This window comes from Hypomesus transpacificus, chromosome 26 (assembly GCF_021917145.1).
Source record: "Hypomesus transpacificus isolate Combined female chromosome 26, fHypTra1, whole genome shotgun sequence".
NCBI lineage: Eukaryota > Metazoa > Chordata > Actinopteri > Osmeriformes > Osmeridae > Hypomesus > Hypomesus transpacificus.
The window spans coordinates 3,103,902-3,131,869 of record NC_061085.1 but is presented as its reverse complement, the minus strand read 5'-3'; the positions used below and the strand labels follow the sequence as shown (position 1 = coordinate 3,131,869).

The 27,968-nt window shown below is 42.7% G+C and overlaps 1 protein-coding gene and 2 long non-coding RNA genes across 3 annotated transcripts; 1 reads left to right on the top strand and 2 right to left on the bottom strand.

Annotated features, from left to right (window-relative positions):
- Positions 1-6,088: 6,088 nt before the first annotated feature.
- On the bottom strand, positions 6,089-19,917 carry armh1 (armadillo like helical domain containing 1). The gene is made up of 11 exons (XM_047049901.1): positions 19,421-19,917; positions 19,261-19,329; positions 19,013-19,179; positions 18,418-18,614; positions 18,229-18,313; positions 17,959-18,075; positions 17,780-17,852; positions 17,147-17,276; positions 16,992-17,069; positions 6,296-6,377; positions 6,089-6,166 (listed from the first exon to the last, which is right to left on the bottom strand). Exons 1-11 carry the CDS (start codon positions 19,624-19,626, stop codon positions 6,138-6,140), a joined length of 1,233 nt encoding a protein of 410 aa, XP_046905857.1. The 5' UTR covers positions 19,627-19,917; the 3' UTR covers positions 6,089-6,137.
- Positions 17,192-27,923, top strand: LOC124487518. Its single transcript, XR_006958396.1, has 3 exons — positions 17,192-17,508; positions 17,787-17,874; positions 27,800-27,923. It is a non-coding gene; the product is annotated as an uncharacterized LOC124487518 (long non-coding RNA).
- Positions 22,161-22,623, bottom strand: LOC124487516. Its single transcript, XR_006958395.1, has 3 exons — positions 22,532-22,623; positions 22,392-22,452; positions 22,161-22,286 (listed from the first exon to the last, which is right to left on the bottom strand). It is a non-coding gene; the product is annotated as an uncharacterized LOC124487516 (long non-coding RNA).
- Positions 27,924-27,968: the final 45 nt, after the last annotated feature.

Here is a 27,968-nt window from a genome sequence, read left to right as displayed (position 1 = left end):
CGGAGCTTCTTGGGCCTGGCGTCCTATTACCGGCGTTTCGTCCGGGGCTTCGCCACGATTGCCAAACCCCTCCATCGACTGACTGACAAGGGACAGCCCTTTGACTGGGACGACGTGTGTGCCGGAGCCTTCACCCAGCTAAAAACTGACCTTACCGAGGCTCCCATTTTGGCCTACCCAGATGCGGAACAGCCCTTCATCGTGGACACTGATGCCAGCAACGTGGGAGTTGGCGCCGTACTGTCCCAGAGTGTTGGAGGGGTGGAGCGCGCAGTAGCCTACTTTAGCCGCACTCTGAACCGAGCTGAAAGGAACTACTGTGTGACCCGGCGTGAGCTGCTGGCAGTGGTCCTGGCACTGCGACAATTCCGGCCGTACCTGCATGGCAGCCATTTCCTTGTGCGCACCGATCATGCTTCCCTTACCTGGCTGTTGAACTTTAAGAACCCGGAGGGCCAGGTGGCTCGCTGGCTGGAGGCCCTACAGGAGTATGACTTCGAGATCCAGCATCGACCAGGGCGGTTGCATGCTAATGCTGATGCCCTCTCCCGCCGCCCCTGTGCAGTCTTGGAATGTCGGTATTGCCAACGACAAGAGGAGCGGGACCAACCACTGACGGTGGCAGCCATTCAGACAGCTGACTGCGAGGGGAGTTCTCCATGGACCTCCGCTCAGCTGCAACAATGCCAGGAGGCCGATGCAACCTTGGCGGTGGTAATCAACTGGCTGGCGACGGGGCGGCGTCCCGAATGGACAGAAGTGTCTGCCCACGGACCGGAGGTTAAGGCTTACCAATCACAGTGGGGCAACTTGGAGCTCCATGACGGGCTGGTGCACCGGAGGTGGAAAGCTCCTGGCCGGGGAAGCGACCTCCTACAGCTGCTGGTACCCCGTGAACTCCGCCAACAGGTCCTTCAGACCGTCCATGGCTCGGTGGGGGCGGGGCACTACGGCATCGCCAAGACCCTCCGCCGCCTCAGGGGCCGATTCTATTGGCCAGGTTGTCGACGGGACGTGGAGCTGTATGTGCACTGCTGTGACCTTTGCACTGCTAAGAAAGGGCCAACGCAGCGCTCCCATGCCCCATTGCAGCAGTACCTGGTGGGGGCTCCGATGGAGCGAGTAGCGGTGGACATACTTGGGCCCTTTCCAGCGACTGATTCCGGCAACCGCTACGTCCTCGTGGCCATGGATTATTTCACCAAATGGCCGGAGGCATACGCGGTGCCGGATCAGAGTGCCACCACAACTGCGGAAAGGCTGGTAGAGGAGATGTTTGCCCGCTTCGGGGTCCCTGCGGAACTCCATAGTGACCAGGGGCGGAACTTCGAGTCCCAGGTCTTTAGCGAGGTCTGCCGACGGCTGGGAGTATCCAAGACGAGGACGACACCTCTCCACCCTCAGAGCGATGGGCTGGTGGAGCGGTTCAACCGCACCCTGGCTACCCAGCTCGCCATCCTGACCAGCCAACATCAGCGGGACTGGGATCGCCACCTGCCCCTGGTCCTGTGGTCGTACCGGACGGCCGTCCAAGAGTCCAGCCAGTGCACACCAGCTGCCCTCATGTTTGGGCGGGAATTACGGACACCGGTGGACTTGGTTTTCGGGACCCCGCCCGAGCCGGAAATTGCTGGAGGAAAGGAGATGGATTACTACCGGAGGTTGATAGATCGCCTCCAAGTAGTCCATGAGTACGCTCGTCAGGCCCAGGCTAACTCTGGGGTGCGGCAGAAAAGAGCCTACGACACCCGGTGTCGGAAGCTGACCTTCAAGCCCAGTGACAAGGTCTGGGTGTATTGCCCTACTCGTAAGAAGGGGGTGTCACCCAAGCTATGCAGTCACTGGCAGGGGCCCAGTGAGGTTATGGAACGGGTTTCTGAGGTGGTGTATCGGGTGCGCATGCCTGGTCGGGGGCGTGTGGTGGTGCTGCACCAGGACAGACTATCACCATATCGCCCGCTTGCTCCAGAGACGGGTGGAGCAGAGAACGACACCAGCGGCACCATTCCCACTGGACAATGTAACCCCCCCCCTATGGCACCTTCTACCAGTCCCAGGAGGCCAACTCGGCGGCGGTTACGGCCAGGACACTTAAGAGACTACCTGTTGGGTGATGGGGTTGTCGGGGACGACTGACCCCTCAGGTGGGGGCTATGTAGCGACCCACGGATTGGTCGCGTGTTAACTCGCGCTGTTGGCGCAAAGGATTGTGGGTGGCGCAATTCACATACTTGTTTCATGTTTGGTTAATGTTGTATGCATGTTTGAGTTGAGTGTTGTTGTTCTGTCAATTAGGTTTGTCAGTGGATGATGTATGGATATTAGTAACTATAAGTTATCGTTGTTGCCATAACTGTGAATTGTATGTGAGTTAATGACTTGTTGTTGGCATTCACATGTGATTGGTGGTGTAGTAATAAAACCTGTAGTCGAGCGGTGTATGGGACACAGGATAAAAAGGTCTTCTTCTCTGCGTCCGATTATTACGCATCCACTCCAATATAGACCCCTAGCGCCATCGTTACAGTATGTATCACAGACCGCTATCGTATGTCGTCCAACAGAGGCTAATTATGCTAACGCCTCAGTCAACAAGCGAAAATTGACTGTTTTCGAAAGTAAATGTATAACATCAGCGTATTGTACATTAAATCTCACAATTGTGTTTGTTATCACAATGTTAAATGAGTAATACGTTCAGTTTTTCATTTGTTTATGCTTACTGTATTAGGCTACATCCTTTTGTAACATTTACAATGTAAAAAATGTGCCGTGGCTCAAAAAAGGTAAGAAAAAAAAACACTGTGGCAGAGAACACCCCCCCTTTCTCTGACAACTAGTCACACAAGAACATACAACTCCACAGTTCTCAAAACAGTCCCCGGCATACATTCTTTCTCTCAGTGTGGCCTTGAGACTAGGTTGACTTCAATCTGACCTCATATAGCCTACTTTTTAATAAGCATTTCAATCGGCACATTATTATGCTTTTGGGTCACAAATTATGACCATGGTTACTGCTAACCACCACAGTCTATCACTTGCTTTCTCTATCTCTCTCACAGCCTCTGAATATGTATTTTTTCCCCAGGCTATTGTGTATAGCCTAATTTGCTGGCGTCAAGGAGCCAAACGCGGGATACTTGCGGAACTTCCAGGAGACGTGGGATGTCTGATTATATCCGCTAGCCGACTTTGTGGAGGAGCTGGACATGCTCCTCAGCGTCCTCCCGGATGATTGAACCCCCCTGATAGTCCTTGGGGACTTCAACATCCACCTCCAAGGAACGCAGGACGTCGACTTCTTGTCTCTCCTGACTTCCTTTGACCTGACGCTGCTGAGCACACAGGCGACCCACAAGGCAGGCAAACAGCTAGACCTCGTCCTGACACGTAACTGTATCACTGACTTAACCTCTGTAACCCCACTGCACACTTCTGATCACTACTTTATCCAATTCTCTGTCTCTCTCCCTCCAACCCCTCATACCTCCCCTCCCCTTGTAACTTTCGCCGCAACCTCCGCTCCCTATCTCCCTCCCATTTCTCCTCTATTGTAACATCCGCCCTCCCTCCCATTGACGAGTTCTCGTCCCACCCCACTAACACAGCCACCGACTCCTTGTTAACCACTTTAACTGCATCACTTGACTCTCTCTGTCCCCTGTCAACCAGGCCTGCGCGATCTTCTCCCTCCTGCCCGTGGCTTATGGATGTTATTCGTGAAGAACAGTCCGCCCTTCGGGCAGCTGAGAGGAGATGGCGCAAGTCCAAAGACGGTCTGGACCTTGATAAGTATCACTCCCTCCTTAAATCTTTCTCTTCTCACATAACTGGTGCTAAAACCCTCTACTTTCTGAACAAAATTAACTCTGCTTCAAACCCCCACAAGCTTTTTTCTACCTTCTCCACCCTTCTTAACCCACCTCCCCCACCCCCTCCCTCCACCCTGACAGCAGACGACTTCTCCTCCTTCTTTGAGAAAAAAGTCGCCGACATTAGCAGTCGGTTCCCTAAACCCAGCTTTCCTACCCTCTCACCCTCCACGACTGACCCCAACTAAATGTCTAAACTCTTTCTCTCCCCTGTCCGAGGCAGAGATCTCTGACCTCATTCTCTCTCATCGCCCCACCTCCTGTCCCCTTGATCCTATCCCCTCCCCTCTCTTTCAAACCATCTCCCCCTCCATCATAACTTTTCTTCTCCATGTCCTAAACTCCTCTCTTACCTCCGGCACTTTTCCCTCTGCCTTCAGACAGGCCAGAGTTACCCCTCTACTCAAAAAACCCTCCCTTAACCCTGCCATCCTCCAGAACTACAGACCGGTATCACTGCTGCCCTTCTTTTCAAAAACTATTGAACGTGCTGTATCTAACCAACTGTCTTACGTTCTCTCTCAGAACAACCTGCTTGACCCCAACCAATCGGGCTTCAAGACTGGCCACTCCACAGAGACTGCCCTTCTTTCAGTCACCACTGCCCTCCAGTCTGCCAGCGCGGCTTCCAGGTCATCCGTCATCTTTCTGCTGGACCTTTCTGCAGCGTTTGACACGGTTAACCACCAGATCCTGCTCTCCAGACTTTCTGAGATGGGCATCACTGGCACTGCACTCCAGTGGATCTCATCCTACCTGTCGGGAAGATCCTACCAGGTCTCCTGGGGAGGCAAACTGTCAGGCCCTTGCCAGCTCTCCACTGGTGTCCCACAGGGCTCCGTCCTTGGACCCCTCCTCTTCTCTCTGTACACCACCTCACTTGGACCAATCATCACCTCCCATGGCTTCTCCTACCACTGCTACACTGACGACACACAGCTGTACCTGTCGTTCCCCCCGACTGATCAGGGGATCTCAGCTAGGATTGAGGCCTGCCTTGCAGACATCTCCGCCTGGATGACCGAGCACCACCTCCAGCTGAACCTCGCCAAAACAGAACTTCTCATCATCCCGGCTAAACCCTCCATCTCCCACGATCTGTCAATCACCCTGGGATCTGCGACGGTGACCCCTTCATCCTCTGCCAGGAACCTTGGGGTTACCATGGATGATGAGCTCTCCCTCACGGCCCACATTGCCGCCATCTCCCGATCTTGTAGATTCACCCTCTACAAAATCCGGAAGATCAGGAGATACCTGTCTGAGCACTCCAGCCAGCTGCTAGTCCAAGCACTGGTCCTCTCCAAGTTGGACTCGCTGCTCGCTGGTCTCCCAGCATGTGCAACCCGCCCTCTTTAGAGGATTTAGAACGCAGCGGCCCGCCTGGTCTACAATCTACCCAGACGCTCCCATGTTACCCCGCTCCTCATCTCTCTCCACTGGCTACCCATCAACGCCCGTATCAGATTCAAGACCCTGGTACTGACCTTCCGAGCAGTGAACGGGACTGCACCCGACTACATCAAGTCTCTCCTGCAACCTTACACCCCCACCCGTCACCTACGGTCTTCTTTAGACAACCGCCTGGTGGTCCCACCGCTCAAGACCGCCCGGTCCCAACACAAGCTCTTCTCCTGCCTGGCCCCCCAATGCTGGATCCAGCTACCCATCTCCATCAGGGACATTGACTGTCTCCCCACCTTCAAGAAAAGGCTCAAGACGCACTTGTTCCGGGAGTACAACTGCACTTAGGAAAGCTTGGCTGGACCTGATGTTAGTTTCCTTCCTCCAGGATCACGATGACTCTTATTGAGTGACTTGTTGCTCTTGTAGGTTAGTTATAACGAAGTTAAGTCTTGTACTCACTGTGAAATATATTACTGTTGATTGTTCTTCTACAGGTACAGTCCTGCACTTTTGTGGTTCATGTTGTTTTAATTTGTAACTTGTATGACTGTATGCTCTTATGGGTCTTCCCTTTTGGCACTTGTTTAGTTTTTTCACAATGTATGCTTCATGTTTTGGCTGCTTGCAATGTTTGGGACTACCTCGTTGTTATGATCAGTGACCTATGCTCTTTTGTAAAGCTCTCTCTTGGAAGTCACTTTGGATAAAAGCGTCTGCTAAATGCATAAATGTAAATGTAAATATCCAGTCTGAATGTCCTCTTAAGGGAGAAAATTGTGAAATATTTTTAATGACTTTAATTCTTTTTTATAATTCTTCATTATAATAGACACTGATGCTTGCGTTCTGTTTTGTTCAGCTCTCTGAGTTACGATGTTCTAATGCTGAAAAAAACATAATTAAACACAATATTAGTAAAATACAAAGTACCAGAATAAAATTACATTACGACAACGATTCTCACCAAAACAAAAAATAAAAATAAAGAAAAACACTAGTGTGCATTTCCTTACCTTCTGATATGTTGACTTTATTTGATAACAGTATATCCGCTTGGATTTCATCCACTTTCATGTACAGGGTTTCAGCTTTTTGCTATAAACAACATAAAACAAGGCCAAACAATAAAATAGTTGGTCCACAATGACTGGTCCTACTAAGCACAGTAACACTGTGCTGGCAAAGGTGAAGGTCAAGCAGAAATAGGGCCAACACAACAAAAGGTCTGATCTAATGTGAACACAGCATGTCTCTGATAAAGCATCTATACATGTACAGTTTGTATTTTACTATCGAAACATTGACAGTGATCAATATACCTTCTATTCATGATTTTGCCCCTTTTTGGATCTACCATAGTTAGTCTATATGTAACACAATCTGAAGAAAAGGCACCGATGTCGGCTGAGGTCATTTCATTATGTGTACATTGAAACCAGAAAATAGTTGAAGACAATACACCTATGTGAATGTTGGTAACAGGGGCGCCGCCAGGAATTTTGGGCCCCATGAAAAATGTTGTGGGGCCCAATGCCTGTGATTGCCTGCTATCTGCAGCGATCGTTTCGGCAGCTGGTCGAATTTTTTCAATAGACGCTTGCGTAATCAGCTGCAGGATGATAAAAGACACCATATTAGTTGATATATTTGAATAAAAAACTCATTTGAAAGGTTTTGTCTTTAAGTAATGTATTATTTAGCTTCCAATACCCACGCATTTTATTATTACTATCTTTTGAGCCAACTAAGTGTATAGAGATCAATTTGTGATCCAATAAAGGAGCATAACAATGTGAAACGTCAGATATGTACTGCAAGCAAGAGGTGAAGGTTAACCATAAATCTATTCTAGATTGTTTTGTACATCTTGAATCACACCAGGTAAATTCTTTGCAACTTGGATCAAAGAAACGCCATGTATCTGTCACTGATTTCTCACAAAGATAAAGTGTGGCTTTAAACTGTGAATTTTGAGAAACTCTTTCTGGAATTCTGTCTACCGAATCATCTGGAGCATCATTGAAATCCCTGCCCAAAATCAAGTATGCATCTCCATATTTTTTTTGTAGATCTTTTAACTTGGAGTAAATCTGATTGAACATAGATTTTCCGCAGCCTGCGGGAGATTGAGTAGCTTGAGGTTCCAATGTCAACTGTAACGTTCAGCTTCTTCAATTTTCATCTCTTGTTCGGAGATCTGCCGATTCTCAGCTTGCTCTTTGTCAACTGTTGACTTCATCAGGTGATCCATCCCTTCTAAGTTTTCTTTGATGTCCTCTGAGTTTTTCTTTATATTTCCTTTGAGTGAAGAGAATCTGCTAAATAAATCTTTGATGGCATTCAATATGTCTGCATTGGACACCGTCTCCTCTTGATTGCCTGAACAGACTTTTTTTGGAAATAGGACTTGAGGGGCAGAGGGGATTCAGTTAAAGGTGAGTATATAGGGAGCGTAGTTTCATTCTCGAAATCCATCAGGTTTCCCTTCTTCTACTTATATCGCTTTGGCATGGTTGACAGGTGGTAGGTAAGCTAGCTTGAAGCAGGCTGACTAACGTTAGCTAAACTTGGTTGAGGTTGTCAAAGTCTATATTTCTCCTGTTAATAAATCTTGGAATCTTGGACTAGTTCGTTAGTCGCAACTTTCTACGGAATACTAGTCCATTATATTGTAGTTATATCGTTTTCAACTTTAACTGTAGCAGCTGGTACTCAAAACTCTCTGTACTCATGTGTTTTTTCCCGGGAAAATTTCACTGGATGTATCAGGGGGCATAGAACAGCACCCGGGCCATTTTCAGCCCAACCAATGTTACAAAACCTATTCATAGACCTTAAGGAACAGTGTGAAATACCCCCAAAACCTATTCTATGACCCCTTAAAAAAAAAGGAAAAACTAGATGCAAATGATAACTCTTCATTAATCACATTGTTTCCTCTAGGATTTCTTTTCAGGGAGGGGGGGGGGGGGGGGGGTAGACCAAAATGTTACCTTCCATTTATTTAGCAAGAGAAGCAAACCCTATTTTTGCGTTTATTATGTTGCCATTTAAAGGTAAACAAGCTAGCATAACACAGCTAGCACAGTATACGCAAGGAAGTAAATTATATTCCCTGCACCACATGGCTGGCGTAGAGCGAATAGGCGAATTCACGCAAATGTAGTCGCTGCCAGTGGATCATCTAGTAATACTCATTGACAGGCGATCAGGGGGGCATTCCAAGTAGCGGGTTTAATGAAAACTTTGAGTTGTTTAACCCTGAAAAGAGGCATACTCCGAATTCCACGTTCCAGAAAGAGAGGTAACGAAACCTTTTGGTAAGTTTCCATGGTAACGTACTCCTTGAAACTAACCTGCTCGCTAGCAGGTTTTCCATGCCAAACTCTGCGTTTCTACTGATCCCCACCCACTTTCTTAGCCTGATAGCGTTGGCAGACACGGCATATCATTTCCTAGTTCAGCCGAGCGATCTCGGACAAAATGTAATTTGCTTAGTTATACGCCGGGAGACGATTTTAAAACTGCGGTTTGATGTACTTTAATTCCCTGATGAATACCTAAGTTAACGTTACCGTTTCCTGTCACAATCTGTAATTTATTTTAGCAACATTCTCAGCCCTTGGGTCTTCATTGATAGTGTTACTCGCCGTGGATTTGCACTCAGAATTGACCAAATGCCTTTAGGCACTGAAATAAAGACAACTAATTGAAATTATATTTGGTCTTCTTTATTGCCTACAAATAGATATCCAACAATGAGTAGCCTATTTCTATCGGCTATTGTTCCTACAATTTACATGATTCATATGATTCCTACAATTTACTGTAGGCTACCGTCCTGTAACTGTTATTTCAGCAAATCTATTTCAACATCCATTGATGTTGGCTTTTAATAGTTCTCATGCCAACGCTTAACTCTGAGTTGACGTACTCCGAGTTGAGTTAACAAATTCATATCAGCTTTTCTGGAACCAAATTTTCAGAGTTTCCCATGTTAGAGTAAGTCAACTCAGAGTTTAGGGTTAATCTCAAAGTTTGTTAAACCCGCTACCTGGAATACCCCCCAGGTGTAAATAAGGCCAACTTTGTGCAAACTTTGCAAATTAATTGAACAGTTATGAGGCTACGAGCAAGAAGCAAATTTCCTGTAGTGTGAAAACAGCTTTATCTCACATGTATATTATATATATATATATATATATATATGTATATCCTAATTTTAGATATATTTATTATATCTATAAGGGCGGAAGGTCATTTTGGTAGGGGAAACACTGAATCACCAGGGAGGCAAATTTGGTTGATGCGTTTTTTCCACAGAAGCTTGAATCTTATGTTTCCATTTATATACTCCCTACTTTTGTGATGCGATGTTCCTAAGGTAGCAGTACAGTACCCCAAAGCAGAGAACACCCCAGAGCCATTGAAGAGTATGTGCCCTCCAATAATGTTCTCTGGATATGATTTTATGATTGGATGAACAACATGTCAGTTCATACTGCAAAAGCTTTGATTGGTGGGAGTAGTATTAAATACCATGCATGTCTATGGACTAGGGCTGCAACTAACGATTATTTTAATAATCGATTAATCTGACAAATCTTTTTTCGATTAATCGATGAATCGGATAATTACAATTTTAAAAAAGCATTAATTTCCAACCCTTTATTCAAAACTGACAGTGCAAATTCACAGTGCAAAAAATCTTCAGAACGTGCACAAACAGGCACACAATTTAGAAAAAGTTATTAATATTAGCATGGATTTAATGCTATTTTCCAAGGTAAGCAATTTCTTTGAGTTTTGTTAGAACTGTATTGAAAATGTAAAGGTTAAGGAAGTAGGCCAGACTTTATTCGAATAATCGGTGTATATTTAAGATTTTTTGACACAATTTTGAAAAAGGTTCAGATTTGCGAGGATTAAGCTATTTTCAAAGAGTTATTTTTATCATTTTTTTTAAACTTCATTGAAAAAGTAAAGGCTGTGGACGTATACCAGACATTGTTAAGATACTCTGGTGTCTGTTTGAGGTTTTATATTCCAAAAAATATTATAAAAGTCTAAATTTTTCAAAATGGTATGGGTAGTTTTTACCCGGTCCCTAACGCGATGCTGCAAAGTAGCGTCTTCCAATTGTGAGACAAATGTAGAATATGAAACTAACTTCACTTCGGTCAATTAACACACCTTTTCAATGTATTTAGTGTAAAATTCTCCCACAACTCGGATGACTTAGGTCGTACTGATTTCTCTGCGTCGCCAGTGATGTGCAGTCAGGGTAGGCAAGGTAGGCACTGCCTACCCTGCCAAAATTCAAACGTAAAAATGTTTATTAAATCATTTTATTTAACAAACTTGTATTTTTATGTAGCAGTTACGCATAATCAAATAAAAAAATAATTCTGAATAAGCAGTGCTTTTACTGTACATTCATTGGGGACGACAAGCGCACTTCGATCCTGTTTTATTCAACATGTACGTCGAAAAGCACAACTCTTCTGTGCCTTTGCACGTAAATATGTTATGTCAGTAATCATCTACATTACGTATCAAACATGGACCAATAAAAATCGAGGTAATACTGGACATTTGCACAGCTAACGTTATTACCAGAGCCTGTTTAAGGAGAGCCTGCCCACTCCCTATTAAGCCCCATTGTACCGAATTTTGTTGCAGTTCCACCAGAGTTCCACTGGGAGTGATCGCGGTCGAGTGCTAAATGAATGGGAGTCTATGGAGCTAAACGGCTAAATTTGTCTCTTTCGCCTGATTGTCATTGATAAATCTCAGATTTGATTATAGTTTTTGCATGTTCAACATGGATTACAGGTCAAAAGTTGAATGAACGAGTACTTATGTCCTTTTGATTTCTTACAGGGTAGGTCGTTGTTGCCCATAACACGCTAGCATTCTGCTAACGAATGTTGATTGGTTAGTGAAGGACTGACTACGACTAGAGATCCCGCTTAATGGCATCCGAAGCAGAACCAGAATGTCAGAGCATTAGCAACATTAGCAACAACATTAGCAAGCCAAAACTCTTTCTAGCATTTGTATTGACAGGGAGAGCCTAACCTGTCAGCTGTGTTGTCGATGCCTCGAGAGTAAAGTGGAAGTAACCAGAGCTTGCCGTCAAGCAGTAGCTCTGGTCGTTCGATGTGTATGACGTCAATGCCATTTTCAAAGGCTTTTTAGAACAGAAAGGCGACTTTTAAAAAAATCTAACACCCAGTGGTGTGTATTTTTTTTGCCTCCCCTTTCGATTTCAGAATTCAAATTACTAGACAAAAGATCATATCCTGAGAAAAGTGGATTTTGAGGGGTATAGCTCCATAGACCTCCATTCATTCTGCACGCGCCCTCATATGGAACTTGAGTGGAACTGCAACCAGTTCAGAACCCGGAAGTTTCCCGAGAGTGGGAGTTCTCTCTTTATTATACATTCTCTGGGAGTTCTCTCTTTATTAGACATTCTCTGTTATTACACTGGCTACGTTGTAAGCGTAATCCCCACAAAATTCAAGTCAAAATGACAGCAGCGGTGTCTGCTGATATCACAGAGTTGAAAAATTTCCTCAAGCTCGATTTTATTCAAAAAACGAGTTAATAGCAAGAGGGAAGTCTACGCCAGACTTAGATTGACTACTGCAGCAAAAGGGACGACATGTTTTCGATTGTTTCAAACAGACTGGTATGAAGAAAAGATTGGCTATGTGGCTGTGCCAACATTCAGCGGCTGTAGACTACTGCTTGTACTGTTTACTGCGTTAACTGTTTTGACATGTTAGCCTAACAATAAATTAGGTAATCTGGCGTTCATAATTCAGTGCCTAGCCTCTTACTGACATCACCGCATGTCACTGCAGCCATGTGTTTCAGAACAACGTTACTCAACAATGTCTCTCTGATGACCTTTACTCTATCTACGCGCTAAACAAAACTTCTTTTTTTTCATACTCAAACATCTCTGCGACTTATTGAGTGACGTAATCATCGTGCGACACAACAAATCGATAATGAAATTTGTTGCCAATGCTTTTAATAATCGATTTTAATCAATGTAATCGATTCATTGTTGCAGCCCTACTATGGACAGGGGGTTTTGGCCCACCAGCCGCTAGGTTTTGTATTGAAGTCAATACAGCTAGAGGAGGACGGAGGCTAGCTGTCCTCCGGATGTACCATAGTTCCATCACCGACAGTGCTGTTGAGTTACTGTAGACCTTCAGTTCAATATTGTGTATTTTTTGAAAATGTTCAGTGATATATAGTTTTACCTAAAATGTCTAACATTTTTTGGTAACACTTTAGAATAATGGTCCGTTGTTAATGAGTAGCTATGCAGGAAGTAATAGGTAGTTCTACATTAACACTGAATTTAATACTATTAACTAATATGGAACCAAGATTAACTAAGCAGTAAGTAATAGCGAATTTAGTACAAAGGTAGTTCCTTGGTAGGTATTTGATTATTACTAAATAAATATATCCTCATCGAGAACTACTTGTGAACTATGACCAATTAAGAAAGAATAACCAATTAATTACTAATCACAAAAGTAATGTCTAAAAAGTGAACAATTGTTATTTTTATTTTTTTTCATAACATTTCAAAAGCTTGAAATGAGTTCTTTGTGGAAACCAGTTTATGAATATTAACGTTATAACACGTCGTCCCTGTATGATTATGGGACACGTCCCCCCAATATTAGATCATACTGTATGATTATGGGACACGTCCTCCCCAATATTTGATCATACTGTATGATTGATGTGATGACTGTACTATTATTAAATCGATGTGTCTGCTATTAGGTCTTTCTGCAGCTCAGAAAATATAAAATCACGGCCGGTCCATTTTCCAAATCCAGTCGACTTGGCTTACCAAAACCTATTTGTCCTGAATCCATGTAATGTTTTCCCCTAAACCTATACTGGTGCAACGTCAACGAGTGAGTTTGGAGTGCGAAATCATTTGGCAGTGGCACATTTTTATGGATTGTAAATATCCAGTATTTGGCTAACATACGACAACAACGACTAGGTGAATTTCACTAGAATTTCGAAGTGTAGAATTAGTGCAAATTTTGAATTGTAGAATTAGTGCGAATTTCGATTGCAATACTATACAGTTTGTATGAGGGACTTTTTACAAGCTAGCCAACAGCTATAGTCTGGCTTTACAGCTAGCAACAACTGTAGCTAGCGTTTTGGGCCATGTTCCTGTTTTCTGAATTGGGTTATCTAGCAAGTTATTTTACAGTCCTGCCATTTGTTCTTTCTTCCTCAATCATTTTTATTCCTTTGGAATAGTGTTGCTGTTGTAGTGGATAGGCCTATACGTTGATTTGGGTTAGGGTTAGCCATGTACTTACTTATTACTTATTTAGCCATTATGTTTGACTCAGTTTATCATCACATTTTGTTGAGTGTGTTGAATGTTTCATTCCAAAATACCGAATTTTTGTTTAAATGCTAGGTTTCATCATTGTGCAAAACACAGAATGTTTAATTCAGACATATTTTACAAAATGATTTATTCTTGCATGCCCATGTGCAGTTTTGCATTATGTAGGATTTTTCTTTTACGATTTCATGGAAATCTTCCAGTGCATATAATTAAAAGAAATGTTATCCAATCACTGCAGTTGTTTTATGCTGTATATCTTGTGAGGTGACATGTTAGTGAGGCGTTAACATGTTTTTCACTTTGAAATAATGGTCCAGATTACAGTTACTGTGGGATGACAAGGTAACTCTTGAGTAATTAGTGAAGAGTTAACATGTTTGTCACTTTAAAATAATGGTCCACATCACAAGTAGTTACTGCAGGATTACAAGGTAACGCTTGAGTAATTAGTGAGGAGTTAACATGTTTGTCACTTTAAAATAATGGTCCACATCACAAGTAGTTCCTGCAGGATGACTATGTAACACTTGAGTAATTAGTGAGGAATTAACATGTTTGTCACTTTAAAATAATGGTCCACATCACAAGTAGTTCCTGCAGGATAACAAGGTAACGCTTGAGTAATTAGTGAGGAGTTAACATGTTTTTCACTTTAAAATAATGGTCCACATCACAAGTAGTTCCTGCAGGATGACAAGGTAACGCTTGAGTAATTAGTGAGGAGTTATACTGGTTTTCACAAGTAATAGGCCTATAATAAGTCTAATTTTATATTTGACACATACGGTACAGGCATACATTTCTGTGAGGCACTAGTGATATTCTAACAAACATTGTAATCTGGAAGATGTGGTTTTGCGCTTATCGCAACATAAATGCAGGATGCAAATAGTTTTTGATAAGAGAACATCAATGTTTATATTCATATCATAAGGAGAAGTCCTCCTCAGGCGGCTACTGTAACATAAAGGTAGGTCTTTGGAGTCTGAGACATTGAACTGACACTCAAGAGCTCATAATAGTAAACTAATCCAAACATGAGAGTGTCAGCATCACTTCCTAATTATAAAAAATGTTAAACAAATTATCATTTTTGTATTATACCATGTTTAAGTTTGAAATAAACAGAGAATATACGTCCATCCTTTGGTAAGAGTAGTCAAAATCTCAACCTGTAGTTAACGTATTTGGGGGATAGAATATTCATAAACTGGTTTCCACAAAGAACCCATTTGAGGCATAAGCTTCTGAAAAGTTATGACCATGTTATGAGTAAAACAACCAAATTGTTCACTTGTTAGACATGTTACTTTTGTGATTAGTAATTAATTGGTTATTCTTTCTTAATTGGTCATAGTTAACAAGTAGTTCTCAAGAGGATACATTTATTTAGTAATATCCAAATACCTAGCAAGGAACTACCTTTGTTGTAAATTAGCTATTACTTACTGCTTAGTTAATCTTGGTTCCATATTAGTTAATAGTATTAAATTCGGTGTTAATGTAGAACTACCTATTACTTCCTGCATAGCTACTTGTTAACAACGGACCATTATTCTAAAGTGTTACCCATTTTTTTAAGTTTCAAAATGTATATTTGTATTAAATGTCACTGAGGATGATAATCCTTTTCCTCCCCTAACGAGCCTCCACTGCACCCAACAATAGAATGTTGTGGAGGGGGGCTATTTCTAATGAAATAGTCACCGACTATCAACTTGGAAATTAATGACAGATTGACAAAGGCCAGTTCAGTTTCCGACCTTGCCTTGGATGCATGCAAGAAGCGTCATCTAGAGGGGCATCATAAGGGGACAATTGATCCCCTGTCCGTGCTATAAGTAGCCTAGGGAAAACCGGCTACACCATGATGCAAATCAAATCACAGTTGGATGCGCCCACTCTGGACTCAACTCAACTGGAAGCTAAGCTTAACAAGAACAAATTATGAATATTTAGTGATCCTAAACATTTGGTTTATTATATTGAGTGACTTTTTCAACACCTGAACTTTTGTAATAAGCAAGTAAACAAAAACTGTAAAAAAATATATATATAAAAACCATTTTGGGCTCCTGGTGAAAAATACGTAATGCCGCAACGGCGCCTTTTCACTATTGCGTCACATATTACTATTTAGACCATCTATTTGCAGAACTATATTAACGTGCATGGCCTCCATATCTCTGTTACCGGTGATATGGAATATGGAAAGATGCTATATCAAACCTTGAAACACTAAAGATTAAAAGTCACTGAATGTGTAAACTGTCTCTTATAAGGTTTTTAGCTTGACCTTCTCTCCTGAATTTCTGGAACATAAGCAAGAAATATTAAGGGGGGCTTAGGTGCTAGCTAAACCTAAACCTACCGAGTTTAGGTTTCGAGTCAGATGGCTGAGCGGTGAGGGAGTCGGGCTAATAATCAGAAGGTTGCCGGATCGATTCCCTGCCGTGCCACATGATGTTGTGTCCTTGGGCAAGGTACTTCACCCTACTTGCCTCGGGGGGAATGTCCCTGTACTTACTGTAAGTCGCTCTGGATAAGAGCGTCTGCTAAATGACTAAATGTAAATGTACCCAAGGGCCATCAGGCTTCTGAATGGACACTGATATGGACATTGTTTTTCTGCACACTAGTCACTTATACACTGTCACTTTCAGCTACTGGTTACTCTATCAGTAACTTGCACTACTGTACCTCACTGTACCTCGCCAACAGGCTCCTATATATATGGTCATTGACATTGCACTATTGTACTGTACTCCACTTAGGTTAGAATAGGTTATAGGGTTGAAACAGGTTTCTTGTGCATTTAGGTCAGTATAGTGTACTATCTATTGTTATCTGTAATTTAGGATGTTTTAGTATTAGGGTTAGTATAATCGAAATTTATTGCTATCTGTATATGTAGGAAGTTTCACTTATTTAAGCTCAGCATTGATGTAAATTGTGTTCTGTGTACTTATATGTTATGTTATGCCAGGTGCTTGCGTTGTCTTGTCTTAAGAATTTCAGTGCCCAGTCTAACCTTGTGTTGTTCTGTGTATCTGACAAATAAAAGACTTGAACTTGAACTTGAACTAACCCTTTACGGATGTGTTGCAAGGAATTTCTAAAAGCAAGAAAAGTATTCTCTAGCAACAACACGGAACTGTGATCTATACCTATGTTATCTAAAAAAAAATAGGGTTCCTGCTCTCGGAAGACTGCTAAACAGACCGCTGTTTAGGGCCGCAATTAAAAAAATTAAATTAGAAATCAGCAAAAGGTTTGCACAGAATCGATTTTACCATGAAGGCTGTGAACAATTCAGTCCCCATGGCTCTGTGCACGTGCTCCTCCACAAGTGGGTATGTACGGACAAAGTGCTGCAGGCAGAGAGGAGACACATTTTATGACTTTTTTATGCAATCCTAAAAAGGGTGTGATGTGTGTGCAAACACACCTCAAGAGCCAGGCTGGCTTGTCTCTGGGCGTCTGCGTGTTCCTGGTTACCCATGGTGTACAGTAGGTTATGTACCACTCTGAGAGACAATAGCTCCTGAGAGAGCTCATGACTCCCCTGAGCAAGCAACCTTTAACAAATAGAACAGAAAACAGGTCGATGTTGTAAATCGTTTAAACTGTCTAATTCAGTTTGTAATTTATATAATTCAGCAGAGTACCTCTGTGACTATTTACTCTGGGGCAGTATGAAAAACAAGTTGGCATACTAGTGTTCCATAACAACCAAATAGCTCTGTGGCAGTGGTGTAATGGTTTGATGCTGGTTTCTCAGAACCTTGCAGATGCCTTGCAGTCATTAAGGTAAGTTAAGTATTCCATACTGTCCCAAAGTAATGAATATTGTGTACATTATTGTAGCTGTGAATGCTAATGCAAATTAGATATTTCAGTATGTTATACACAGTACATTGTCATACATCTTTTTTTTATTCCTTTACATTACTAATATGAGTTTGATTGTGTGTAGATTATACTAATTGGTAATAGATTGGTATTTATCAGGATCAACACAGTGAATTGTTTGAAACGGGGTTAATACTTAGCAAGGGAATGTATAAAGAATTCTGTTTACTTTACAGCTTTTGCTGCAGCTGCTTGTTGAACAAACACTGGTAGAGATTCAGTCATTTTGGTCATTTCCGGGTCTGAAAGAATGTTCATCAAAATGTACGTACATAATACATAACTGGTACAGTATATAGCTTGTTTTCTACCATTTATCTAATAATTTGTCCTCTTGGGGCGTGGTACCTTCCAGGATCTTGTGTTTCTGTACTCTCTCCTTGGCAGGTTTCTGCAGAGCTACCAGACCCCTAAGCAGCAATTGCCTCACTTTATATTGACACAGATCTATGATCAGCTCAATAGCTGGAGAAAGAAGGGGAAAGTTGTATCTCAAGTTATATCTGGTCCAGTTTGTCACATTTAATTGCCCTATCAAATTATCACATAATCTGTAACTCCCTGAAGAATGATGAGAGAAAGAAGGTATGCCTGTTTGTGGAGCTGTGTAGAACTTACCTTCATGCTGTACTTCTAGATGCAGAGACCTGAGCATATTAAGCAAAGGTTCTACAATGCTGGGATGGGATGACTTTACAATAGCCTGTTGAAACCAGTCATGAATTATAATCACTGTCATTGGCTTCAAAAGTAAAGGGGGGGGGGGGGGGGTTATATCCCACAATATACAATTGTTGGTTGTTATACCTGTACTATGCGGAGGGTTTGTAAGACAAGCTGTTGGGCTTTTGGCGATGTACAGGGAAGAAGTGCAATCAGTCCCCTATAGACCTGGGTCTGGTATTTGGGGTTTCCATGGGCCAGTGACTCTAACAAAGCTTGAGCTGCCTCTTGGGTCTCCTCCGTCTTTGACTTTGCAAGGCACTCTGCTATTGCTCTCACACCTACAAGACACATGGCAGAGGACACATGATTAGAGTTGCAAAATTATGGTATTTTTTAATACTGATTCACACAAATTAATGTGGAATTTTGAACATTCTGTATTTTCATATGAAGGTGTCAATAATTTGTAATGGTTTGATCAAACTGGCCTGTAACATTTAGAATGGATGAGAATACATGTGAGCACATATGAACAAGTGAGAATGCTAAATCAAGCTAAAGTGTATATTCTTGTGACAAAAAACTAAAACTCAAAACTATACCCTTTTGCAACCCTACACATGATAGACATACTTTATTGCTCCTGTGAGGGAAATTGTTTTGTTGCAAGTACCAAACTAAATGGAACAACCCCACACACTAAACGTTTTTTAATGGATATTGGCTAATAGCCTACCGTGGCTTTCGCAGATGAGCTCCTTGTACTTGCGTCCAGCATTTGAGATAATTTGAAGCAGAGAGAGGGCCTCCTTCCTGTCCTCTTCCTTGGTCTGGTTCTGGCCTAAGATCTCTAGGAGAGTTAGGACACCTCCAACTTCCAGAAATTCTATGAGATATCGATGACTGTAGGATGCAAGAGAAAGGACACTAGTACAGTAACAACTATGCTTTATGGTTTGAAACCAACAGTGTATCCTCACTCACTTGCTTGATGCAGATAGGAAGACGCCAACTGCTTTCAATTGCAGACCTAAACATGTCCCAAACATGTATCTGTGTGAGTCAATGTGAAGGACTAGTCTAATAAAGCCTTTATTTCTCTAAATAACATTATTGTCAACTAACTAAGTATCTGAAAGGATACGTCAGCCTCATCCAAGCGGTCAACCGAGCTAAAAAGAGACTGGCTACTTGTGCAAACTCCACTTCCAATTCAGGACATGTCTTTCCCGTGTTTTGTGTCAGAAATGCATTCAGCATGCGGCTTCGCACGATCTTATTGCCTTGATCCCATTCTTGAAGGAAACTCATTATTTTACTGATGGCAGCTTGTTCCTTGCTGGTGGACATTCTTCTTTTCACCACTTATTTACTGTCGTCCTTGAAGAACTTAGCCTTGCTCTATGTGTGTAGGAAGCCACACAGTTAGCTATAGATGCTACTAATAAAAGTGCTAGTCGTCTAGCTAGATATGAATCTAGCTTCAGCTGAACAGCATTCCAGAAGTTCTCGCCTTTTAGTTCAAATTAAATCATAATGCACTACACTGGAAGAACACAAACGAAAATATGTGCAGGCTAATCTCGTAAACTCTTGATGTTTTTCCACAACTGGTGTCATACAAGTGTACCGTTGCTAAGCAACAGTTCCCCCTACCTAGTAGGATTGATATGTTCACCCCAGAGCCAGTGTCAAGTTAGATTTCAACCAGGGTTGGGTTTTCGGAAATTCACCGACACTACGTTGGGTCATAGCTGTCAACCCTCCCGTTTTTTCCGTGTTTCTCACGTATTTGAGCTCTTTTCCCACTGTCTTTCCGTTTTAATATTTTCCCGTAATTTGTATTATTTGTATGCTCTGACTGTGTACCCTCAGAACACGCAACTAGCCTATATCTGTGAAGTGGCTTGCATGCCGACGGCCAAAATGACAGAATTACCCACCAACCAAAACCGAGGACATTTTGCCGATATTTGACTAAATGGGAGACCACCTTCCACTTACCTGACAAGCAGCCATGTAGGTCCAAATTATGCCTTCTGCAAAATTTGTCGTTGTAATTTGTAAACAGGACATTGGTCTGTCATTTTTTATATTGTGTAGCCTATTTATAAACTCTTTAGACTGTTAATGAGGGCTCTTTGTGTTTGTTTATGGGTAAACGTGTAAAAAATCACTTATTTTGGGGATGGATTCCGGGAAATCTCCCTTATTTTCAGTGTTCAATGTTGACAGGTATGCGTTGGGTTAGGACGCATGCAGAATATGAACTTTGCAGGAGAGGCGGTTAGAACCGAAACTGTACTGTCCTGTAGCCAGTGGTCCAGGACAGCGCCCCCAGTGGTCCAGGACAGTGCCTCCGCTGGCACAGGACAGTAGCTAGTGGTCCAGGACAGCGCCTCCACTGGTACATGACAGTAGCTAGTGGTCCAGGGCAGCGCCTCCGCTGGCACAGGACAGTGGTACGTGACAGCTCCTCCACTGGTACATGACAGTTACTGTTCTGTTGATAGTGGTACGCAACTGTCTCGTAACAGTTGCATTGGTTGACTTGCAGCATTTTTGTTGACTGTCGCATAACATTTTAGAATGGGAGAACAGGCTATAAACTTTTATTTTCAAAATATAAGTTAAACTGTCTCTAAACCATACTTGACGTGTCGCTACAAGCTTACCATACAAAGTAGTACATTTTTACATTGTGTGTAATGTAAAGCAGACTGTTACGTATTGACTTAGTAAAAACGTATTTTACTCAGAGTAACTGAATGCATATGAGCCACCGCCGGAGACGTTATTATTGCATTATTGTTATCAGCGCCTCCTAGTGACGGCGTGTAAATCATTAATTTTAATAATTAAAGTCAACATAGGCTATAGGTTACCTACATTTTGCAGTCAAGGGGTGTGTTTTATTGACATTGTTCTTCATATGGAAATAATGAAGAATTATGTTTTCTTTATTATTTTAAAGACAAAATGAAATATGAATGTGTTTATAATAACAAGGTTTGAGTATTTTCATTTTCCAATACACTGTTAAATTGCAGTTCCCTGTCAGTCAGCACAGCCAGGTTACATTAGTTTTCTTTGTTTACAAGCATTTCTCTCAATAAAATAAAAATAAACACATACCATTAATATTTTCAATAAAAATAGATGTATTTGAAAACATAAATAATAAAATTCAAAACACTTTTTGTACATGTACAAAACACTGTAGTACACTATATATTCACTCAAACACAGTTCCTGAGGCAAGGCACATCTCAGCCATGTACCGGCAAACGCTGTCGTTCTTTCTGATGATGTGGATGGTGACCTTAACAAAGACATCAACAATTGAAATGCTCATCAAAACCAACGGTAACAGAATATATTATTATTATAATAATAATAATTATTATTATTTTGACCAGGGCCAATTTAGACATATACATTACATAAAAGGTGTGAAATGAATTGACTTGATATTTCCTTACTTCAGGCATCATCACATCAAACAGAAAATCAAGTGTGTCCAGGTCACCATCCAACTCCAAAGTACCCTTTATTCTGTCAAGTAGTTTGACACTCTGGGGATGGATACAAAATGTTAAGAAAAGAGAGAAATAGTCTATTATAAAAATGCATGTTTCTTGCTAAAGCACACAATGAGTTTTCATATTAATATGTGAAGATTATATAATGTAATGTCAGGATCATTAATTGTCTTCTTGACATATGTACATTATTTGACCACAAAGGCTACTTTGGCAAACGCATGCAGTATATATTTTTGTTCAAAGATATGTAATGGTCATAGCAGAATCCAATGACTAATAAATTAATCCAAGGCACTTTTGGAATATTTTGTTAATAACCATAGGCATTAAACTTACATTTTCTTCATTGAAAAGGAAACGCTTTGGTCTTAAAAGCTGCTTCAGTTTCAATGAGGTTCCGGGATTTCTCCAAAGATACATCCGGCTCGACTTAATTTCATCAGACACCAGTGCTTGATGTATTTTCTGCGAGGACATATTTTTGCAGACCATAAGACACCCAAGCCAATACAATAATGTGTGTTTATTATTATTATTGTTGATTCCTATTGTTTAGTGAACCAGATTTACCTGGAGCTCATCGTCACCAATGAGACCCTGCACTCCATCCTGCTGCAGAACTCTTAGTGTCCTACAAAGAATAACAAGTCATTGACATCCATTTAATTTGTAATGTGAAAGTAGGAAAGTATACCAAACCAGCCACATACCCATCAAAGTTCAAAGGCAAAGGTCTCTTGCAACCACACCAGTAGGGATCTCTGATGGATTGCTCTGCGACACCAGCACAATCTGTGTGCAGCCATCCTTCGCAGTCTTCACACTGTAGCCAGAGGAGAGTCTTTACCTCTGAATAGAGTGAACTGCAGGTGGAATAAATATAAGAAAATCACAACACCTACAACCAACACATACTCCCTCATGCAGGCATATGCTCAGTAAATACATTTCCTACCCCTCTGTCCCCAGCTTCTGGAAAACAAAGACATTCAGGTCAGCCGCCATACACTCATGTTGCCTACTGCTTTTCCCAGTGTGATTTTGAAAATGAAAAATACTGGATGATAAAACACATATCTATGAAAAGTCAAGAAAGCTGGCTCCTGAAATTTTGTCGAGTGCAAATATTTTTCACTCCTCAATGTAAACATACGACCGGTAATCGACGCTTCTAACCCGAACCCAAATACATAGGCCTATAGCCTACAATAGACTAATATACAGTTTGTGCTAAAAATATATTTTATGAGATAGGCTTAATAGCATGTGAGTGTCGCGCAGCAGTGGCAGTCTGCAGAGACAACGGTAACAGGACAGCGGGGATTTGTGCTCTTACAAATCGCCACACTTCTATGGACAAATATACCATTTGTGTTAAAACGATATCATACAGTCAAATAGCCTTTCTAATTTGCCTATCTTTTGACCTTATTTCAAAACCAAATTGATTGTTAAAATCTGAAATCAGAATCAGAAAATGTCGCCTTACCCGCCATTGATTGCACCAAGACTAAAATAAAATCTTGTAGAACTGTAAGGGCCAACTCTGGTTGAAACCAGCTCTGGTTTAAACCAATTAACTTAGAGACACACTGTCACAAGACAACAGGATAAGCTATGTGAGTGTTGCGAGACAGTTAAAATAGCCTTCTTTAACATTATAGCCATAGGCTTTAACGTTTTAAACAAAACTGTTCCTAAGATATAAGACGGATCTTTCTGAATCCTGTGTTTTGTTAAGTGGATACTGAAACAATTGTAGCCTACTTTTTTATATTTACATAAACAGATTTATGTGTAATATACAATTAATAAACGTTTAAATTCAGTTACTCTGAGTAAAATACGTTTTTACTAAGTCAATACGTAACAGTCTGCTTTATATTACACACAATGTAAAAATGTACTACTTTGTATGGTAAGCTTGTAGCGACACGTCAAGTATGGTTTAGAGACAGTTTAACTTATATTTTGAAAATAAAAGTTTATAGCCTGTTCTCCCATTCTAAAATGTTATGCGACAGTCAACAAAAATGCTGCAAGACAACCAATGCAACTGTTACGAGACAGTTGCGTACCACTATCAACAGAACAGTAACTGTCATGTACCAGTGGAGGCGCTGTCACGTACCACTGTCCTGTGCCAGCGGAGGCGCTGTCCTGGACCACTAGCTACTGTCCTGTGCCAGCGGAGGCGCTGTCCTGGACCACTGTCCTGGACCACTAGCTACTGTCCTGGACCACTGGAGGCGCTGTCCTGGACCACTGGAGGCGCTGGCCTGGACCACTAGCTACACTGGCCTGGACCACTAGCTACACTGGCCTGGACCACTAGCTACACAGTCCTGGCCTACTAGCTACACTGTCCCCTGGACCACTAGCTACACTGTCCTGGACCACTAGCTACACTGGCCTGGACCACTAGCTACACTGTCCTGGACCACTAGCTACAGGACAGTACAGTTTCGGTTCTAACCGCTACTGCTTTGCAGAGTGCGGTTCTTTCTCTGATCCTGGGAAACTAAACCCATTCTAATTTACACACACACGCACGCACACAGACACATACACACACACACACACACACACCATATGGCAATATGCCATAGCCTATATCCGTTCCCGGGAGTCTCCCATAGGCCTATTTCACACCGATCTCCCGCCCTCCTCCCTTGTTGTTGTCTGCCGTGAAACTCCCGTAATTTGTATGGCCCGTTGTCCAGTTGCCAGATCTTGTATGAAACGCATCCTACTCACATAATACATATCATACAATTTTCAACCCATTTGTGACCTCAACCTGACAACCTACAACCCAGTTGCGCTGTTGATATCTGCGCAGGTAGACGGGAAAATGTGAATAGTAGACGGGTCAATTTGAATCAAGAATCAGTGGAAGAAATGGCAAAGAAAGTCTCAGGTGGTGCTACGGCGAAAAAAAGAGAATATAACGATCACATTAGCCTAATATGGCTGCTACTTGCTTTTTACGTAGGCCTTATCATATCATAACCCAGCCAGCTCAGGTCATGTGTCTCACAACCGATGAGCTTGGCGATAACACTGTTTGACAAGTGTCATCAGATGCTAGGCATTCTTCTTACTCATGTGTTTTATGCGATTAAACTATCCTAAGGATTGGGTCTTATCTGATGGATGATATGAGCTGTGATGGGATGGAGAAAGACCTGTTTTACTGCAAATTTTAGGGCTGGGGCATCAGTGACTGCTCCCGAAACGAGGACGCTGGTGTGGTCTGAGACATGTGAGCCCATGAAGACAAGAAGTATCTAGATGTGAAAAGCAAAGAGGGACAAATACAGAAATTGTGTAATGTTTAAGATATTCTATGGTCTGTTTTTTCCCCTTAATGGCTACTGTATGTGAATCTTTATCCTGTTTTTTTTCACCAAGATTTCCCAAATCAGAAGCCCTGGGTTGATGCCGCGGTCCGGGCCAAGCTGAGAGCCCGTACTGTCGCCTTTAATTCTGAGGACCCTGATGAGTACAGGAAGGCCAGATACGACCTTCTGAAGGCCATCAAAGCAGCGAAAAGGGCTTACAGGACCAAGGTGGAGTCCAGCTACCATGGCTCTGACCCCAGGCGCATGTGGAGTGGACTTAAAGCCATTACAGACTACAAAGGGAGAGGCTACAATGAGACCCAGTCCTCTGTCCTACTGCCAGACGAGCTGAACTCCTTCTACGCTCGCTTTGTGAGGGACAGTGACCCCCCTGCAGTGGAGCTACCTGAAGGCCAAGCCAGTGGTGTGCCTACACTAACTGTAGCCGAGGTGAGGCTATGCTTTAAGAAGATCAACCCTCGCAAGGCACTTGGCCCAGACGGCATATCAGGTAGGGCCCTTAGGGGCTGCGCTGACCAGCTGGCAGGGGTCTTCAGTGACATCTTCAACCTCTCCCTTAACCTGTCTGTACTCCCCACCTGCTTCAAGAGGACCACCATCATCCCTGTGCCCAAGAACACCAAGGTCACATGTCTGAAAGACTATCGCCCAATAGCACTGACCTCTGTCATCATGAAGTGCTTCGAGCGGCTAGTCAAATCATTCATCTGCTCCTCGCTGCCCCCCACACTGGACCCTTTGCAGTTTGCATACCGGTCCAATAGGTCTACAGACGATGCCATCGCTCTGACTATGCACACCGCTCTCTCCCACCTGGACAAGGGGAATACATATGTGAGGATGCTGTTCATTGACTACAGCTCTGCATTCAACACCATCATCCCCTCCAGACTGGTCTCCAAGCTTGTGGACCTGGGACTAAGCACCTCCCTCTGCAAGTGGATCTTCCACTTCCTGATGAGTAGGCCACAGGTGGTGAGAATCGGTGACCGCACCTCATCTGTACTGATCACCAACACAGGCACCCCCCGGGGCTGTGTGCTCAGCCCACTCCTGTTCTCCTTGTTCACCCACGACTTTGCGGCAACGCACAGCTCCAACCTCCTCGTTAAGTTTGCTGACGACACAACTATCGTGGGCCTCATCTCTGACAGTGACGAGTCAGCCTACAGAGAGGAGGTTGACACCCTGACATCATGGTGTCAGGACAACAACCTCTCTCTTAACATCAGCAAGACCAAGGAGATGATTGTGGACTATAGGAGGCGGCAGGAGGAGGAGCATGCACCCCTATTCATCAATGGATCGGAAGTGGAGAAGGTCAGCTGCTTCAAGTTCCTCGGGTTGAACATCAGCAATGACCTCACCTGGTCTGTTCACACGGACAAGGTGGTCAAAGCGGCCCGTAAGCGCCTCTTCTTCCTGAGGAGACTGAAGAAGTTTGGTATGGACTCAGTCATCCTCACTAACTTTTACAGATGCACTATAGAGAGCATTCTGACTGGTTGTATCACAGTGTGGTATGGGAGCTGCACAGACCGGGACCGCAAGGCCCTACGAAGTGTGGTCCGTTCTGCTGAGTTCATCATCGGCAGGAAGCTCCCAGCCCTACAGGACACCTACCACACACGTTGCCTAAGGAAAGCCAGCAGGATTCTAAGAGACTGTTCCCACCCATCCTTCAGTCTCTTTACCCCGTTGCCTTCTGGCAGGCGTTACCGCAGCATCCAGTCGCGCACACGCAGACTGGACAACAGTTTCTACCCAAGGGTCATCAGGCTTCTCAATGGACACTGATATGGACATTTTCACTGCACACCAGTCACTTATACACTGTCACTTTCAGCTACTGGTTGCTCTTTCAGTAACATTGCACTACTGTACCTCACTGTACCTCGCCACCAGGCTCCTGTTTGGTCATTGACATAGTCACTGATTTGCAAATTTGCACTATTGCACTGTACTCCACTTAGGTTAGAATAGGTTATAGGGTTAAAACAGGTTTTTTGTGCATTAGGGTTAGTATAGCGTATTATTTATTGTTATCTGTAATTTGGGAAGTTTTAGTGTTAGGTTTAGTATAGTCGTTTATTTATTGCTATCTGTATATTTAGGAAGTTCACTTATCTAAGCTCAGCATAGATGTAAATTTGTTCCGTGTACTTATATGTTATGTTATGCCAGGTGCTTGCGTTGTCTTGTCTTAAGAATTTCAGTGCCCAGTCTAACCTTGTGTTGTTCTGTGCACCTGACAAATAAAAGACTTGAACTTGAACTGAACTACAATGGCAGCCTCTCTGAACACTTGGTGGTGCTGTTTGACAGCAGAAAGAAATGTGACTTTGACATTATTATTTGTGTGGATAACAACACAAAGAAGATTATTTATGTTCACAGGTTGATCCTCTTTGTGAGGCCTCCATCTTAAATGTCTCACAGAACCTTATTTTAGAAGTCACTTCCAACTGCCACCCTCATGTCACCTTCTTTTAAAGATGCCTTACCAAGCTCAAAGCTTTTTCATACAGTAGAAGCACAGTTATCCTTTTTACCAATGGAGTAAATTATTAATGACATAAAAGGTATTAAAGAACACTCTTTTTTTTCTTCCAGGTACCTTTAAAATTAAGATCAAGATTAGGCTACATTGTCATCCGTCCAATGCATCCCCAAGATGTCCTGACTGGGGCCTGGGGCATGCCGTGACTGGGGCATGCCATGACTTGTCAAACACTCCTGCACAGTAGGTGGCGGTGCACGCACCTTTCAGTTGGTTGCGATC